General features: G+C 39.1%; 1 protein-coding gene across 1 annotated transcript; it reads right to left on the minus strand.

Moving 5' to 3' along the window:
• Positions 1–817: 817 nt before the first annotated feature.
• On the minus strand, positions 818–17,012 carry ghrhrl (growth hormone releasing hormone receptor, like; the record flags this gene model as incomplete). The annotated part of the gene is made up of 13 exons (XM_083969959.1): positions 818–919; positions 1,933–1,974; positions 2,648–2,777; positions 3,583–3,674; positions 3,957–4,026; positions 4,415–4,475; positions 5,648–5,801; positions 5,908–6,040; positions 6,821–6,924; positions 7,655–7,746; positions 8,317–8,424; positions 8,890–8,995; positions 16,956–17,012. The coding sequence occupies 13 exons, from the start codon at positions 17,010–17,012 to the stop codon at positions 818–820; spliced, it is 1,251 nt and encodes a 416-aa protein (XP_083826085.1).
• Between the last annotated feature and the right edge of the window lie 313 nt (positions 17,013–17,325).

A 17,325-nucleotide genomic window follows, 5' to 3' on the forward strand; every position in this document is an offset into this window, starting at 1 on the left:
TCCTGATAATGAATTAATTTCATAATAAACATTATACAAAAAACAAACAAACAGTAAAATATCACAAGAAAGCATTTACTTATGGTACAGCTCCTTTTGTGCTGAACAAGTTCTAACTGTCGGTCAGTCAGTGCTTCCCACAGTCTCCAGATAGTAAGTAACACATGTTCGAAAGAATAATATAAATAGTTAATTTTAATTGCCCTGTGAGTCAGCTGAATGGTTAATCGTTTGTGCGTCACTTCACTGCAGACTACAGCAGTCAATTGCAAAACAAAGTCTAACTTGAATGTTTACATGTCCAAACAGCCGTAACCATCTGATGAAATAAATTAAAAGTGCCGTATCTTGAGCATCTACATACTCTGCATTGATATGTTCACAATAGAAGATAATAGTAGCCATATTGATTAAAACCAATATCATATTCTTCAGTTTGACCAGTATAGATGACCATATTCCAAAAGCTGCTCTCTCTAAAATATGTTGCCACTATGCCCTTTGGGGAAATATAGATGAAATCGGCTGGAGCTGTCTTGACATGTGTATATGTCATGGGATTTCACAATCACTCTTCACTGGAAAGTTCACCTCAATTTTCTGGCACTAGCTGAAGGAGTGTTGCCACTCTCCAGTGAAACACTCGCTCAGAGTTGGGAATGAAAACTCACACACTCTCAAGATTTGATGGTATATGGTCCGCAACTGCTGTTACTGTGCGTAATGCAAAGCCTAGATGATGAAATGCACAGAGACAATCCTCTGCCAAAGGACTGTCAGATCTGACAGAGAGAAGGTAAAGGCATATCAGGACTTTCTAGAAAGGTGTATCCATCTGGCTGCACTTAGCGGCAGGCGGCACCACGCCATAGCTCCTCTCCTGCCACCTCAGCCACTGCATGTGGACCTCTTTCTGCACCTGTCACACACACGCACAAAAACAGTATTTGACTGTTTGCAAACTAGTAGGATGATACTGTCACAACTCATAAGCAATTTGTATTAGTTCAAATCGTTATTTAATTGGCTGTTTATTATACCAAATAAATTGTCTTATTTAATATGTTCATGCAATGCTGCTAAATTATACAGTCAAAGCAAAAGTTTGAGAAAAATTGTTTCCTGAGAAAATAACAATTTCCTGTTTGAACAGTGACAGTGAGCTCTGCGATTTCTGAGTTCTGTCAAGAGCAGTCACTTAGGCTGCTGCCAACATTTAACAGAGGCATTTACTGTAAGAGTGCTAGCCATTTTATCATTTAACTCTTGACAAGAGAACAAGTAGTTTAATTTCCAGCATGTTCAACAGTTCTTATGAACTTGAAAAACATTACAAAAAAAAATCCTCTTAGGTTCAGCGTTGAAACCAAAGTCCATCACTTGTTCTCCTTCCAAAGATAAAGCCTTTTTGTTTGATAGTACAGCCGTAGGGTGTACAGTAACTCTTTTTTTTTGTGAAATCATGGAAATATGAGAAATCACACATTCCCCAAGGCATCAGAACAATAATAACTTATAAACCACAGCTTTAAATTTATGTTTTCATCTAGAATCTAGATGATATAGGTTTATATCATTATTGGATAATTCAGAGGCTTCCAAGTATTAACCAAGCGGTTCTAAAGCACCAAAACTAAAACAGATGAACATGGGTTTTAAATTATTCTGTGGTGTATAAAACATCGAGACTGGTGTTGCCCTGAGACTGACTGGTTGGGCACACATTAATTTTGGTGGTTACATAATATGGGCTCAGGGTCCTTCATTTATGTGATGAGAAGAGGAGAAGTGGCCACATATTTCGTGTCTTGAGCTCAGACAACTCTAAACCATTCCCCCTTGCTGACATATGATCCGGCTGTACAGGTTTATTGTACAAGAGAGCTGTAAATTATCAGAGTGATTTGTTCAATGTGTGTGCCTTGTACTGACCTCTTGATTGAGAAAGCAATAGAGAATTGCAACAAGGAGCCCCTGTAAGAGAGATGGTTTTAATCATTAACATTTAGAAAATGTTGCTTGTGTGAGGACAGATTAAATGTCAGAGAGAAACCAGACCTGAAGGACCAACGAATGACAGTTTAAAACAGGTCAGCAGAATCTGTTCAGTTTCTCTATCTCAGAGGGCAAACAAAGGTGGAATAAAACTGGTCTGGATTTAGATCTCTGTAATGAGCTGCATAAACTCCATAATTGTAAACTCTGCTGCCTTTACTTTCATCATGTCAAAACATGCAGAATTTTAACCTTTACACCTCTTTAAAAAAAACAATGGCTATATCAAAGCTAAATGGGCAGTTTTGTAACTTGTAGCTTTGGGACTCTGTGGCTAAGCAGTAGAGAAACAAAATCCAATTTGGGAAGATGGCTTCCAAACCAGTTTGTGCCAGATGTGACATCAGAGCACTGCTGAACATATGCACGGTCTTTTTTCATTAGTGGTCTGGAGAGAATTTAAAATTAAGCCTTCCCACTGATCAGCATCCGTAAATTACCACTTGGACATGGAAAAGTGCAGAAAGCAAAGAATATCCAAACCTGAGTAACTTTCAAATTTAGATAAGTAATTGCAAAGGATGAATTCATTCAGAATGTTGTGTAAATTAGATGCACTGTTTATGATTTAGTATAGAATCTGTGTGTGTACCTGGAAGGATCCCATGCAGAGCTCGATACAGAGGCGCAGGTTAACGTTGAAGTAGTCAGGCAGAAAATTGAAGAACACGTAGTGAGTGCCAAACAAAGGGATGAGGAGGAGGGTGGATTTGGTCAGGCGTCTGTTGCACACAGCAAAGAAACAAGATGCAGGAGTTGAAGCTACTTGAAGGAGCTATTTATTGTATCTCTTATCTGAACGCTGCTCTGGATGGCATCATGCATACAGTCACGCTAATCATCAGATGTCAGTCAAGAGGATACTTGTGTGTGCATCAATTTGAACATCACTTTCTGTCTGTGAGTGGAAAGGTAGTGGCAGGTGCATGATTCAAAGTGAAGAGATTAAAATGTGAATGCAGAGGTCATATTATGGGGAAGTGTTAATCTAGCTGCTGTAACCATCTCTTTTGTATGTCTTAAAGATCCAGGAGCATGATGCAGCTGAACACTTCCAGTCAATTAGTAAGCCTATTTCAATTAGAAATTCTGATAAGCCACTTGGGAAGTGGAAAGGTAGACGTGGCCAGACTAGGCTGTGGTTCAGTGTTTGTTGAATACAGAGACCGCTGTGGTGTATCGACAGTTTTCACACAACTCACATCGTTTCTACCATCTAAGTGACAGAGAGAGTGAAAAAATGTTTCATATTTTCTGCAGAACAGGCTTAAAAAGCTTGACAGTCAAAGATAAACAACTCAGACAGACACAACTTTGTAAATTCAAGACTGTGTCAGGAAAAGATTGAGGCTTCCCCTGATAAAAGCTAATCTCAAACCGGTCTCAAATTGGTAAATACAGGATAGAAATGCTCCTTTTTCTTGTCTTTCTGTAATTAAAACACACCACTGACTGAAGCTGAACATACTGTATCAAGTTCAGTCACTCATATTGTGCTTACAACTGTATCTGCAGCTAAAGGATTACCTGTACTGAGATGAGTTATTGAACTGAATCAGCCGCGGATTGAGCTTCTGTATCAGGATTCTGATGATGTTCATGAAGAGCATAAAATTGACCTGTTGGTATAGAAAGCAAGGATGTAAAATTAATAATAAAAAAAAAAACATTGTTCAGACAGTAACAAGTTCTTCACAGTTATTGAATGTGGGGAAATAATTTGAGCAGCCAAGTGTGTAATAAGCCATGACTGATGTGAAGGTATTTTTTGGGGTTGCTCTCTTAATTTACTCTCTCAAAAAATAGAGTAAACAAACCATCTGCATAACAATTTGTAATCTGCTAGGTGCAAAATAAAGGATTCATCAGTTTGTTCATTTCCGCACAATGGGGGCATTTACCGCTATAGACACAACAATTGGTCCCTTGATGATCCACCAATAGGGCGAGTGCTCATTGATGTCCCAACATCTGTGTGGACAGACATTTCGAAAGGTGCACTTTAATCAGTCTGTGCAAGGTTCTCTTCCAGGTTTATAGACAATGACTTCATCTGACTGTAGAATAAAAATATTCACCTAGCAAGCAACAAACAATGGTGAGTACAAAATGAGTGCAGCTATAAATGCATTAACAAGGTAAAGTATGTAAATTAAGTACACTTCCACATCAAAAACCCATGCATGTTATCAACTCATTTCAATAGCATGCTCTAGTGCTTTACTGTGGTTTGAACTGTTGCACTTACTCCGCATTTTAAATCTTGGACACTGAAACATCTGTTGCAGTGTCCTAGAAATGTAAACAAGAAATAAATGAGCTTGTGGAGATGGAAATGATAGTGGAGGTTTATACAAACTCTGTGTCCTCAAAATACACCCTGGAGCCAATCCACAGGATGATGAAGAGCATGGGTACACCTGAGGAACAGTAAAAACAAAACAAAAAAACAGATTGTCATGATTAATCATAAGTTACCAATGTGTGCACCCGTTGGCTCATTGTCAACTTTTCTAATAACTGCACTGATCTGTGTAGCAGGAACTCAATGTAAATGCAATAATTAAGAGGCTATAACAGTGTACATGTACAATATGTGGCGGTTCTAATCTATTTATTGCCTCATTGCCGCTGAAACAAACACCTGCGCATTCATTATACTCGCCAAGTAAAGTTGTGGTGAGTGTCTGTGACTGTGCCGCTGACCCCTTTCATTTAATTCCAGTTTTTGAGAGCATTTTTGAACAAACATTCAACCCACAAACATAATCAAATAAAATGTTAGCTCCTATCACAGGGATGTAAACTTTAATTCAGTTTGTTTGGTAATTACAGTTGATGCCACTGAGCCAAGAGAGTTTCTGGCCGTATGAAAATAATAAGCTGTGGATGTTGGCTGATGGCAGCCTGTCTGCCTTTTGTTGTCCCCACAGACTGTTGTGAGAGCTCTTTAAAAACACAGAACTATTATGGGCCTCAAATGGAAGCAATTTATCTCAATATGTCAATATGAAATGAATATAATGCTCTAAAGCTGATATGTGCTCTTTGGAGTATTATTTTAGATTATTTGGTTTATAAAGTTTCTCTGTGTATGGCTTTTAATTTGTGATCATACGCCCCTTAGCATGATACTAATAAAAATGGTAGGTATAACAATTCTCTGTAGCATGTTTAGAATTTCAATGTACACGTAGCTGGTAGTAATTACTGTAAAGGTCAAATATTCAGATTCCTCGGTGAGTGGCCCTGTGGAGACGTAATGTAAATGTCAAAACATTCAACTTTGAAACTGCAAAGCTCTCGGTCTGATTTTAAAATTAGCCTACTCAAGATGTAGCAGCATCACCAGGGGGAATCTTGTATTATATATTAACAAAATCATGATTTAATTCAGTGTGCTACACTTATTTCAAAATTGAGGTCATGACATGCAGACTGTGTGGAGAGCAGTCTGAAAAATCTCATTTCTGCAATCTGCAATTTTTGTAATCCTTGCATCTACTACCAACCAAGTATCATACAGCATTCATAGTGGGACTTCTCACACTCAGCATAAGAAAATAAGAAACTGCATGTCAAGGCTTCTCACCCCATCCCAGCATGCTGAAGCCCCACAGGCATCGACGGCTGTGATAGAAGGAGGAGAGCAGCAGGGAATTTAGGTACAGCGCCTCCACCAGGAGCCAGAAGAAATTAGCCATTACACAGTAGTGACAGAAGACCACGGAGCTCTTGCAGGCAAACTGGAATGAACAACAAAAAAAACAGGAATGAAAAGGACAGAGAAGTGGTGGTGGGGAAGGAATTAGTGTGAGGAAAAAAAAAGTAACACATATGGCATTTGCTTACTGTGGAGAGGGTACAGTGATTTATCTCATCACTTGAAAACAGAGTTGCGTCCTTTATGAACACTGCCACAGCTTTGAGGATAAATGTAATGAACAGCTGGATGTGAATGAAGTTCCTGGCACAACGTAGTCTCCTGTTGAAAAACAAAAGAGGCCAAGATTTCAGTTTTGAGATAAAATGTATAAGAGGAAAGAAAAAGCCAAATTAGGATAACGTATGGCAAACAGATATTTATAAAACAATACACCGCCTGGACAGATGGAAAAAAAGAAAAAAAACTTTAATTAAGAGGATTTGCGTTTCTACATGTTCCGAGTTCAATTAACCCATTGAACCCAAGAGCTGAGTGGGTGAGTGTGAGGAGACCCTTGACACTGTGACTGTCACTGGCTAAGTGGACTGTAGCACCTGTTATATCCACTCTGTGTCAAGGAAGGTCAAACTCCAGGATGGACAATATTGAAACCGGGAGGTGTGAAAGAGTGGGGAACAGCATGCAAAGTATTATCAGAGGAGGGAAAATTATCTTTCCTTTGCATCATAGCATTGATGGCAGTTTAGTTTTGTATTTACTTGGGTCTGAGTCATTGGCTGTAAAATAATATGACATATAATACAAAACATCAGTTTTTTTCCTTGACATTTTTAGGAAATGTGCATCATCAGCTTTCATGAAGAGAGTTAGATGAGAAGATGACACATGAATATAAAGTGAGAGCCACTTGTTTGTAGCTATTATTGCAGAGTTTTTGTTTGTCTACGAGCACATTTGTATCATGGTTTTTGTTTACAGTCCAACAATACTGTTGTCATTACTATTGTTTGGTGTTCTCTGATAAATGATCATAGGCTACCTGAAAACACATTCATTTTTCAACTTTGATCTAAACTTATTTAAATGACCTGTTCCTACCTGAAGAGCAACAGGATCAACACAGCAACAACCAGCACCAGTAGAGATACGCTGTAGCCGATGGTATATATCAGCTTCACAGTGGCAAAGTAGGACTGTTCTGTCTGAAAGCAAGATGAGAAAGAACATTTTGTATAAAAAGGTGTTATACTCAAATATCAAAGCTTTTCAAAATGCTGTCAGGTTTCAAAATGAATATAATGTCTCAAAATGAGACAAAATTGCAGACTAGCTCGAGACTCGGCTGTACTGAAGACATGACTGCAGAATCACTGCAAGAAAGCTTTCTCGGTATTTTGAGGCTGGGCCTAATGGACTCCTGAATCAACTCAAAAAAGTACAAATGAGTAAGCTACTCAATTAGAAGAACATCAAAACTTGTGATATATGACCTTACAATCTTGCTTGTAAAAGACTTCAACTCAAGACAGAAGATCCTCTGTATAGCACATAAGTAGTTTTCTCTTAAACGCCATTCTGATAAAGTCAGCCATCAACCTGATGGGTGACATTCAATTCAGTCATGGCCTTGCAAAAGTATTTTCACATGATAAACGTTTATGTTTGACCATTGTCTTTTCTACTCTCAGGAGGCCAGTAAGGCTTCTCTGGAGAGCGCAATATTTTCACCTCAGCGCAGTCTGACAAACTACACGAAGACCACTTGAAACGTGATCGTTTTTTTTTTCCTCTTCAAATTCAGCTTGTTTGGCGTGTTGATTTCTAATAGTTAGTCTAGTTGTCTCCTTGCTCCTGCTGCTTCTGATTTTCACCCTGATCTTTGCACTCTCAGCCTGGAGTCACTCACTCTCCAGTCTGACTTCTGTATCTCACCTCGGGAATGTCATCATCCACACTGCAGGCAATGTGGTACGGTGGGAAGGGCCTGGACCAACCTCCATTAGTGCAGTTACGGCTCACTGAACCTGAGGCGCATGGTATAGAGATCCATCAGCAGCCAGATAAACTTCACTTTAATATCTATTTCTGTAAGCATTGTCATGAAGATTTGCTCTGATATCCATGATACAGAAGATAAATCTTCCTCAATGTAATGATATTGACATTTAGTAAGTCAGCCATGCCAAATACCTTCAATACTAATTTGAAATGTACTTATTTAATGCAGATAAGAAAACGTTACTGAGATAAGATAAGGATAAAGAGCCTATAATTGCATGTTTATGATTTATAAATAGCCTTCACATAATCATCCAAGAGGTAATTATTCCAGGTTTTTTCTGAGAGCTGTGATATCTTTGTCACATTATGTAAAACCCTGCAACACAAGCACAATATGATAATCAATGTCAAAACAAATGAATGAATAAATGACTGGGTGAATGAATATAGATACATTTATCAGAATTAAAAACACCCTTTGCTTTAATTACTTCAATTTAGTTTAATTTTGTCTCATTGGTGAACACGCTGTATCTCAGGCTGAAACCTTGCACCTGTGTCTCTCCACTTCCACCATGTGATCTTTTGTTCACCTGTGTTGTTTTTGAAGAGGGAGAAGACAGCAGGACAACCTCTGTGGACCGTTTCTCCAACAACTGCATGAGGCCAACAGACCAGTTCATCCCACCATGGCCGACAACCTTTTCAGAGGAGGGAGAAGGTTGAAAAAAATATATGACAGGACAGACCATAAAACACTAATTTATACGCACTGTCATACACTACCACCAGAAATCCATGCAGTTGAAATATAAACTCGTGGAGATACAGCAGAGGTAAATGGGGCGTATCATGCACAATACTTTCACCATCTCTCAAAGCCATAACATCCACCTCTGTGTAAACTGATTAAGACAAGAATGAGGGAGTACTCCTGATCTCTGAGCAAGACCCTATAGATACATAAATCCTTATATAACTAGCCTTAATGGACCCCTCCACAGATGCAACAGTGATAGATCACCCAGTTTGTTTCTCATTCTACAACTGAGATGCCATCGAGAATCTGCTGTGACGGCTGATGATACTTGAGTCCAGCCTAGACTCTTGTATTAAACATGAACATTTGCTACCAGTGCGGAGTAATTTGAAAATGGGAAACACACCTTCATGGCTTTTGTTGGCCTGCGCAGCAATAAACTGAAGGCAGTGACGCTCTTCTTTCTTCAGCTGAAATATGTACTCACATTCAGGATGCAGGCTCGATAAAGCCTGGAGCCAGGGCAGGGTGGAAGGAAGAAGAGAAGGAAGGGAAGCTCTGTTAGATACAGACATTTAGACACTTAAGTTTAAATCATATGGAATGGCATTTCATCTGAAAAAGAAAATCCACGACATTTGTGAGGATAGGATGCCTTTAGTAGGAACTGAATTTAACTAGAATCCTAACCTTTTGGCAAAATGCAACTATATCCATTGGAAAAATCCATATCTCTCTATATAGTGCACAGAGAGCACAGGCTCAGAATTAAATGGATGATGAAATGAATTAATGAAATGAGTTTGCCTCTGAGGACAGAGATGATTGCCTCAACTCTGCATTCCATCCATTTAATGCTGTCTACCCTTGTTCACTCAAATAAAAAAAGAGTAACTGGATTTGCACTGGACTCCGACATTACATTTATGTTGGACTAAAACAAATAAGAACATTTTGTTTCTGAGAAAGAATAGGTTTGGTGTGTGGTAGATATTGTTGGAGAGAGGTGGATGGAGGAAAAACAGCATAGAGGACCACCGTGTCATGACTCTGCGGTAATTATCCTTTTAGCTGTACCTGGAAAACAGTGAGTGAATGTGTAGTTCAGTGCATTAAACTGAGTCTGAATACTAGTTATTTATAGAACATTTACAAAAAGTGTACATGAGTTTATGAGGTCATATCATCCAGCGCTTGTGAAAATGTATAAACATTCATGTATTGCATTAGACATAATGAGAGTTAAGTGTTTTTGAACATTGCAGCTAATACACTAAATACTGATGTTGGCAGTGGGGACAGTTTTGAAACAGGGTTGTGTATTGATCATTTAGTGTGAAGGAAGCATTCCTTCAAACTGGGAAATAAGCTGAATTGGTTGCACCCATTACTACAGAAGGCTTTCCAGATGACAGAAATGCTTAAGGTGAAGGGTCACAGAGGCAAGACAGGCCAGCATTGAGTTCACAGTACACACCATGGCTTTATGGTCCGGTGTTAGATTCTCAGATCGGCTCCACACACTCCATTTTCATTACATTTTCTTGCTACTACTCGCTGCTCCTGTATTTCATATACTGCAAATGAGCTGAGGTATCAAATCATTGTTGTGCTGCCTTCAGGTGCTGAAAGGAAATGTGAGGTGAGCATGCAAGCTGGGGCTGAAATTGTTGGGACGTCGTTTAGTTCAGTTGGTAGAGCAGGTGCCCCATATGCAGAGAGGCTGTAGTCCGCGCTGCAGTCGGCCCTGTATCGAATCCCGATTCAATTTCAATTTATTTGGAATAGCCCCTTGAGATGCGCCATCTCGTTTTCGAGGGGTACCCATTCAGGTGGCCTTTTGCTGCATGTCATTCCCCCTCTCTTTGCCGCCAATTTCCTGTCTCTCTCTCGACTTTACTATCGATTAAAGGCAAAAAAGCCCAAAAAATATACTTAAAAAAAGAAGAAAAAAAGCTGGGGCTGAAATTGTGTATTTCATTTTTATGCATTTTACTTATTTTTTCCACTAAAAATCAGTAACTTCAAACATAAAAATGTAACATTATTATAAATAAGTCGTTATATCTCTTTACCTACTGAGACAGCTGGTGGTGAGTGGAGTATCTTGTTTGCATGGGTGGAATTCAAGTGGCATTTAATTTTTTATTTCATGCTGCCAGTGAACTTAAGTGGTCTGAATTTAAAGGTCAGAGCAGCAGGCTGGGTCTTGTTTTGTTAGGCTTGACAACATATTGTAAGAGTGTGTTTCATGACAAAAGGTCTCACATGATATATTGAGACTGGAATATCTATCTGCTCCTTTTAATGTACCTAGAATTTTACATTCTATAATATATGTGTTTACATGTGCACTGTGAATTTTATTTTCTAGGCATTTAGTCTATTCAGCTAGTACTGGCATTTTGGGAATGATTCATTACGGTCCATCATTCTATCCCTCCGTGTATTTGAGTTATGACTACTTATGCTGTAAATGTACTTTGGTGGAAAGAAAAAAGACAAATAATGTTTTTTAAAAATCCCCTCAGTTAAGCATAAGCCTTTTCTCTGCATGGGCCTTGAAGACATCTTTGTCCAGTGATGGTGGTGAGGATGTGTGAAGTGAGAATGAATATGAGCAGCGTGTGTGTGCATATGTGTTAGAAAGAATCAGAGGGAAGCCCCTAGAAGGAAAAAAAACTGGTCCAAAGTAGACAAAAGAAGAAAATGGAGGACCTACTATAGAGACACACAAGTAATTACAACAACCCTCAATTTCAGAAATTACTCCAAATTTTGAGAATGTTTTGCATTTATTTTTTTACCCTAAGGAGACTTATTTTGAGGTTGTTATATTGCTTTTCGGGACACAACAGCAGATCACAGACAAAGCCTTAATTAGATACCAGCAACCACATGTTGAGATTCTGTCCCATGCGTACTTAATAGTCATTACTACATTATTACATACTTAGTATTCATGTGTCAAACATCTATTTTCAAACTCTGCCTTCATTTTGTTCTCAGCTATACACCTGTAAAAGTCTTGGAGGTTGTTGTGCCATTGTGGTGATAAAAAAAAAACACAGAGAGACAGGCAGATATAAAAACAGCTGCCAAAGCACTGAAAGCTCCCTCAGTGGTAGTTCCTGCTACAGTAAGGCTCTCCAGGTCCACATTTTGCCATGATGACACAACTGCTGCAGAGTACTAGTCACGTTGTTGCAGTTATAATAAAGTAATTTGTGTTATCTACTGGCATATTGCACAGACATTTGTCCTTGTTTCTGCTCAGTTCCATCTCATTTGGAAAGACCAGAGGGAAAACAAGTCTCTTTGTGTCATGATGCAAGCAAACTCTTAATGAAACAAAGCCTCTGAAGCTAAACTCCTCTGGGAACACGAACTCTCCCTCTGGAGAACGCTGATTTCCACAGCTCGGCAGCTCTCTGAGTGCCGTCAATAGGACAAACCGGGTGTGTGGTACCAACATTTCCATTAAAAAGATCTATGAGTTTCTCTGAGGGGGAAACAGCAACATCTGCACCCGCACAAACACACCTGGAGCTGTTTCATGAAATTACACAAGTGAACACCACCTTGCATAAACATCACTTTTTACTGTCGTAATGCAGTGCGTTCAGGTTCAAGCTGTAAAAGGTCTATTGATGTTATTGGAGGGGGGTGGGGAGGGGGGTGCTAGTTTTAGACTCTCAGGGTTTTTACACCAGTCCTGAGGAACAATTTCCAAATTGCTTGGGAAGCATAAGTAAAATGCTGCCAAATTAGTGGCAGCACACAAACAGTCAGCTTCTGATCATTAAAATACAGTTAAAGAAAATGATGAGGGGCATTTGGGAGATTTTCTTACAAAACCATGGATAAAGATTTAAACATACAAATTTCTTTGGAGGAGAAATGAAAATTGAATCTCCAATAAGTGTCAGTCATACATGCAGATCAGAAAGACATAGTCTGCCTTTGAGATGTCACACTGAGGCAAATCAATAATTATGTAGCTTGAAATTCATCTGAGAAACTAGATTAAGCCACAAATCTCAATTTCTGTGTCTCCAGTGCAATCACACACAAGCACACACAAACACAATAATGATATTCTGAGAGAAAATCCAAGCTTGTGCAGAATAACCAACTGCTCTAGGAACTATGATAAAAACATTTACATTTACAGAATAAACATAATAGAGAAAACTAGTTGGACTGAACAAAACTCTCCTGACAGAACAATGTTGTCCCCCTATCATCTTTAAGAAAGTACCAACAATATGCAAGCTCTTAGTACCATCAGTGAATGGACGTGCTGGAAGAAGCCTGAGCAAACTGCTACCACTGAGTCCTCTTTGTTCCTAATGCGATGCTAATACTCTAATGAGAGGTGTTATTGTGCAATTTACTCTGCAATTACAGCTCTTCATGTTCAAAAGGAAAGGGACACATGAAAAAATTGATACTTTGGCTCCTGCAGAGAAACTGAATTCAGACAGTCGGGGTTAGCAGTATGTACAGTATATTAAAGTGGAACATATGCAGATATAGAGGTATTATTTTCTGCTAAACGGTGATTGTACAGTTATAACTCACTGTTTGAGCACCAATTTACCTGAGAAGTAGGGCACTTGTATTCAAAACAGAAAGATGTATGCACTTGTATGGTCAGAAAGTGCACTTGACAAAAGCGTCAGCTGAATGGCACGCCATATGTCCAGCAGGGGTCATGTACCGCACATGGCTTCCCTGTTTATATGCAAAAGAGATGCTGTGAAGACATTTTACTCTACATAAGAATGGGGAATGGTGTCCAGTTGGGAGGAAGCAAGCAAAGCTTTGAATGGCAGGGGGTGAGGTATAAAGCGGGAGTCGAGAATCGGTGGTTACAAGCCCTGAGGGTGCATGGCGTGCATTTTAGCTGCACGATGGGATAAAGTGAGACACTACGCTGCATTTAAGAGACAGAAACAGAGATGGGGAGATAGAGAGATGGCGGGGTACATGCGGTATGTCTGGGTAACATGAGCCATGAAACTAAATGCAAAGCCAAAGTCCCCTTCACATTGACGGGGCTCTTGTGCAGTCTGCTGTAAAAATGTTCCCTGAGAGGTGAGGCCCATTATCCACTAACTACCCAGAAAGGGGCCATCGGATTGGGCTCTCTTTGCAGATGTTGCCTTCTATTTTAAACAGTGAACGAGGTGTACTTTCGCACAGCAGCTATGGCACTCTGGCACAGTATAAAAATATAAAACATGTTCAGTCAATCGGAAAGACGGTACAAACAAGGTTGGTCCCTGAAGTTTAGATACTGAGCAAAATGTTCGACATTTTGGGAAATGGGCTTATTTGCTTTCTAGTTGAGATGTACATGGAAGGTAATAAGGTATAATAATCATAGAGCTGTCATAGGTGGGTGCTAGTAAATGAATGCCAACTTACCATAGCATCATTTTTGAAGCCTGGCTCTGTGCAAAGCTAACTAAATCTACCTCCCTGTATCCTTTCCCCTTTGGTCACATACCCCTCCCTAAAAATCAATGTACACTGTATGTCAATATTATATTTTCTGTCACATTAGGTAGTTCTAATGAAGCTGATAAGTTTGATAAGTGGTTTTAATAAAATATTTGATGCAATGAAATGGAAGTAACATCATGATCGACAGCTGCAATTGACACAATTGGGTCATGTTGGACCACCCGGCACTTTTATCTGTGATATTTGGCTTTGTATTTGTTCAATGGGAAGAAGTGCAGACACATGGTCCATCTTTATATTCAGTTATTGGATATCATTTCTTAATTTTTGAGAGTTAGAGATGCGAGCAAGCAGCCATTTAGCCATAAAGCCACATAACACCTTGTTTGTTAATTACTTTTTTTTCCTTTTTTTTAATGTCTATGCTTGTCATTTAGCTAGCTTTAGCTGATTTTCTGGTAGGCTATGTTAACTGTCTGTCCAAAAAAACAATTAATCTGTCCATCTGCTACCCGCATGTCGAGTGAATCTAATTCACGCAAGACAAGTATGATGCATGTTTGAACTCTATGAAGCTGAAAACATTGTTTTCCTCTTGATCTTTCTCTCTATATTTTTTTGTTCCTGGTTATATTGACATTCCAAAGACCAGAGACCTGCCATAAACGACTGCTCTTGTTTTCTTTTGAAATGTGTGTGTGTGCGTGCCGTGTGTTTTATGGATCCCGGTAGTTCATTATAATTCTCTGCAGTCCTGAGCAGTGAAAGAGAAGAGAATGAAGTGGAACATGGTGATGAGTGTCTGCCCTGTTCCTATTCTCTCTCTGCCTCGCTGATCATCACGCCACCCGTTCGCCTGCCTCTCATATTTCTATTCTGTTATGGAAATTAGTGAGGTGGCCATGTAATAATACTCCCATAAAGATGTTGATTAAAAGAAAAGCTGTTGTAAGAGTCGGCGTGTGAATGTGCATACATGTGTACTGTTTCTTGCCTTGTCTTGATTCCTCTCACAGTTGATTGGCCACGACAAATTGTGCAAACTAAACTGTAAATAGATTGATAGTATCAGCAAACAAACCTCATACCGTTCCATACAAATGGTTTTTACTTTCCTCAACGAGATAAAGTGAATTCAGCATTATTCCAGTGTGTGTGTCTGTGTGTGTTGATCTCAGTCCAAATTTCATGGTATAACATTAATATCTCTAACCTCAATAATTTTTTGTATAAATGATTTAGATATTTTTTGCATAAATGATTTAGATGTGAACACTAATAAACTTTACTTACATTACAATATTAGCTACTAGCCACACAGACACATCCATCTCCACATTATAAGTAAATGAGGACAAAAATGAAATAAAACAGTCGTAAGTCACAGCAGCAGTGGATGTTTTCTGGCATCTGCCCTATTCTCATAGATGCAGTACCTGGACGGAAAGACCAACCAACTGGATTATGAGGGTCAAAGGTCAAAGATGAAGGTCACAACAACCTCATGTTCTTGTGAACATGATATATCAGGGATGCCTGAAGGGATTGTTTTTTCTTTTCTTTTCTTTTTTTCTTTTTTTTACAATAAACATTACCTGAGACTCAAGGATAACCTGTTTAGAATGTGGTTGTCAGAAGTCAAAGGTCAAGGTCACTGTGAGCTAACAAAACATATTCTTATTTGATCATTATTACAACATTTAACTCAAATGTCTAACTGGATGAAAGTATATCAGTCCAAACCCCAAAGTTTCATTTCATATGACATAAAGACCCCAGCAAACACTTGATTTTTTGGTGTGTATTTTTATAGTTCTATCCAGTTTGCACTATGCAGTACACACAGAGACACACTCAATTAGTCCCTGTAACCAGTATAAATCTAGACTAGAGGTTTAACCACACATTGATGAGACTCTCATCATATCATCATAGTAAGATGTGCCTTTATTTTGAAATGACCATGGCAAGTCTGAGTAATGAGTATCTGCTCCAATTTCTTATTTCATCTGCAGAGATGTGCGTAGCTAATTACTAAGTTCTAAAACATTCTGTTTGAGTCTCTAAATAGCAGTATGTTTACATTTGTGAACCTTTACAAATTGTAAAGCTCAATTAATCAGAAAGTGGCACTTTATTGTAAACAGGATGCTTTTTTTTTTAATATTGTTTTTTATTGAAATGTCTGGTTGAGCTCAGAAATAAAAGTAACTACTGTTATTTCAGTTTATTTTTGTGATTAGGAATTAAGTGGAATTTATTGTCTTAAATCAGCAGATGCTATCATCTCTAATTGATCACCAGTGCCTGAATCTAATCAAACCGTATCATGTTGTATTATGGCAGACTTTGAGATACAGATTTGTGATATCTTATTGAGATTTAACTTGTGATTTATACCTATCTACATATAGTACAGCTGCTTCAAACTGATCTTGATTAAAAGTGAAAGATGTTAAACCCCTTCATACACAAAGGTCACGATTATTTGGCCACAGAGAGAGAGAGAGAGAGAGAGAGAGAGAGAGAGAGAGAGAGAGAGAGCTGAGAGAGAGAGAGAGAGAGAGAGAGAGAGAGAGAGAGAGGCTGGACTGGTAACACACTTATAAAAACACACTCACTCTCACACTTCTTCACGTTCATTCATTGTAGGCTACACATGAAATGCCTTTCTCCTCAGTCAGCTGATACTCTGCTGCGCTGGGCTTCATGTTATCATTAAGACAGTGGCTAGTTTGGCATCACTAGAACCAGTGCTGCAGACAGACGCAGGGCGCGAGCACTGATAAACAAGATGGGCAAAAGAAAGTGAATGACTGAGCCTGTTATTTTACATCGAAATAAATTCATGCACAAGCGGTGTTAGCTCAGAAACAAAGCCGTTTTTCAGTTTTCAGGCGAGAAAAGAACTCTTAATTCCTTGCCCAAGTTTCAAATGTGCTAAACGTCCCCCCCCCCCCCCCCCCCCTTCTACACATGAAGTAAAAGTAAATCACTCACAGTTGGAGCCAGACACAAAGTGAAGAAAATCCCTCTGATGATGTGCAGACAGGTCATGTTGACGGTGCAGTGTCCAACGAGCCGCTTTCCCTCACAGAGACTGACACGCGCTCCAGCAGGACGGGATGCTGAGCCCCTCTCTCTCACCAGGTGCGAAAACAGCAGCTCGTCAAGCACTCAGCTACAGCGGTGGATTCCCTGGATGTATTTTCAGAATAAGAGCCTCACCCCCCAAAATTTAGGATTAATAGAAATAGTGGACATATATTTTTTTCCCCCAATTTTTCCGCAGTCATCCAAAGAAGTGCCATTAACAGTGAGATAGGGAGAGTAAGATCTGGTCAAACAAACAGTTTTGAGGACAATATGT

The sequence above is a fragment of the Trachurus trachurus genome (genome assembly GCF_905171665.1).
Source record: "Trachurus trachurus genome assembly, chromosome: 4".
Taxonomy (NCBI): Eukaryota; Metazoa; Chordata; class Actinopteri; order Carangiformes; family Carangidae; genus Trachurus; species Trachurus trachurus.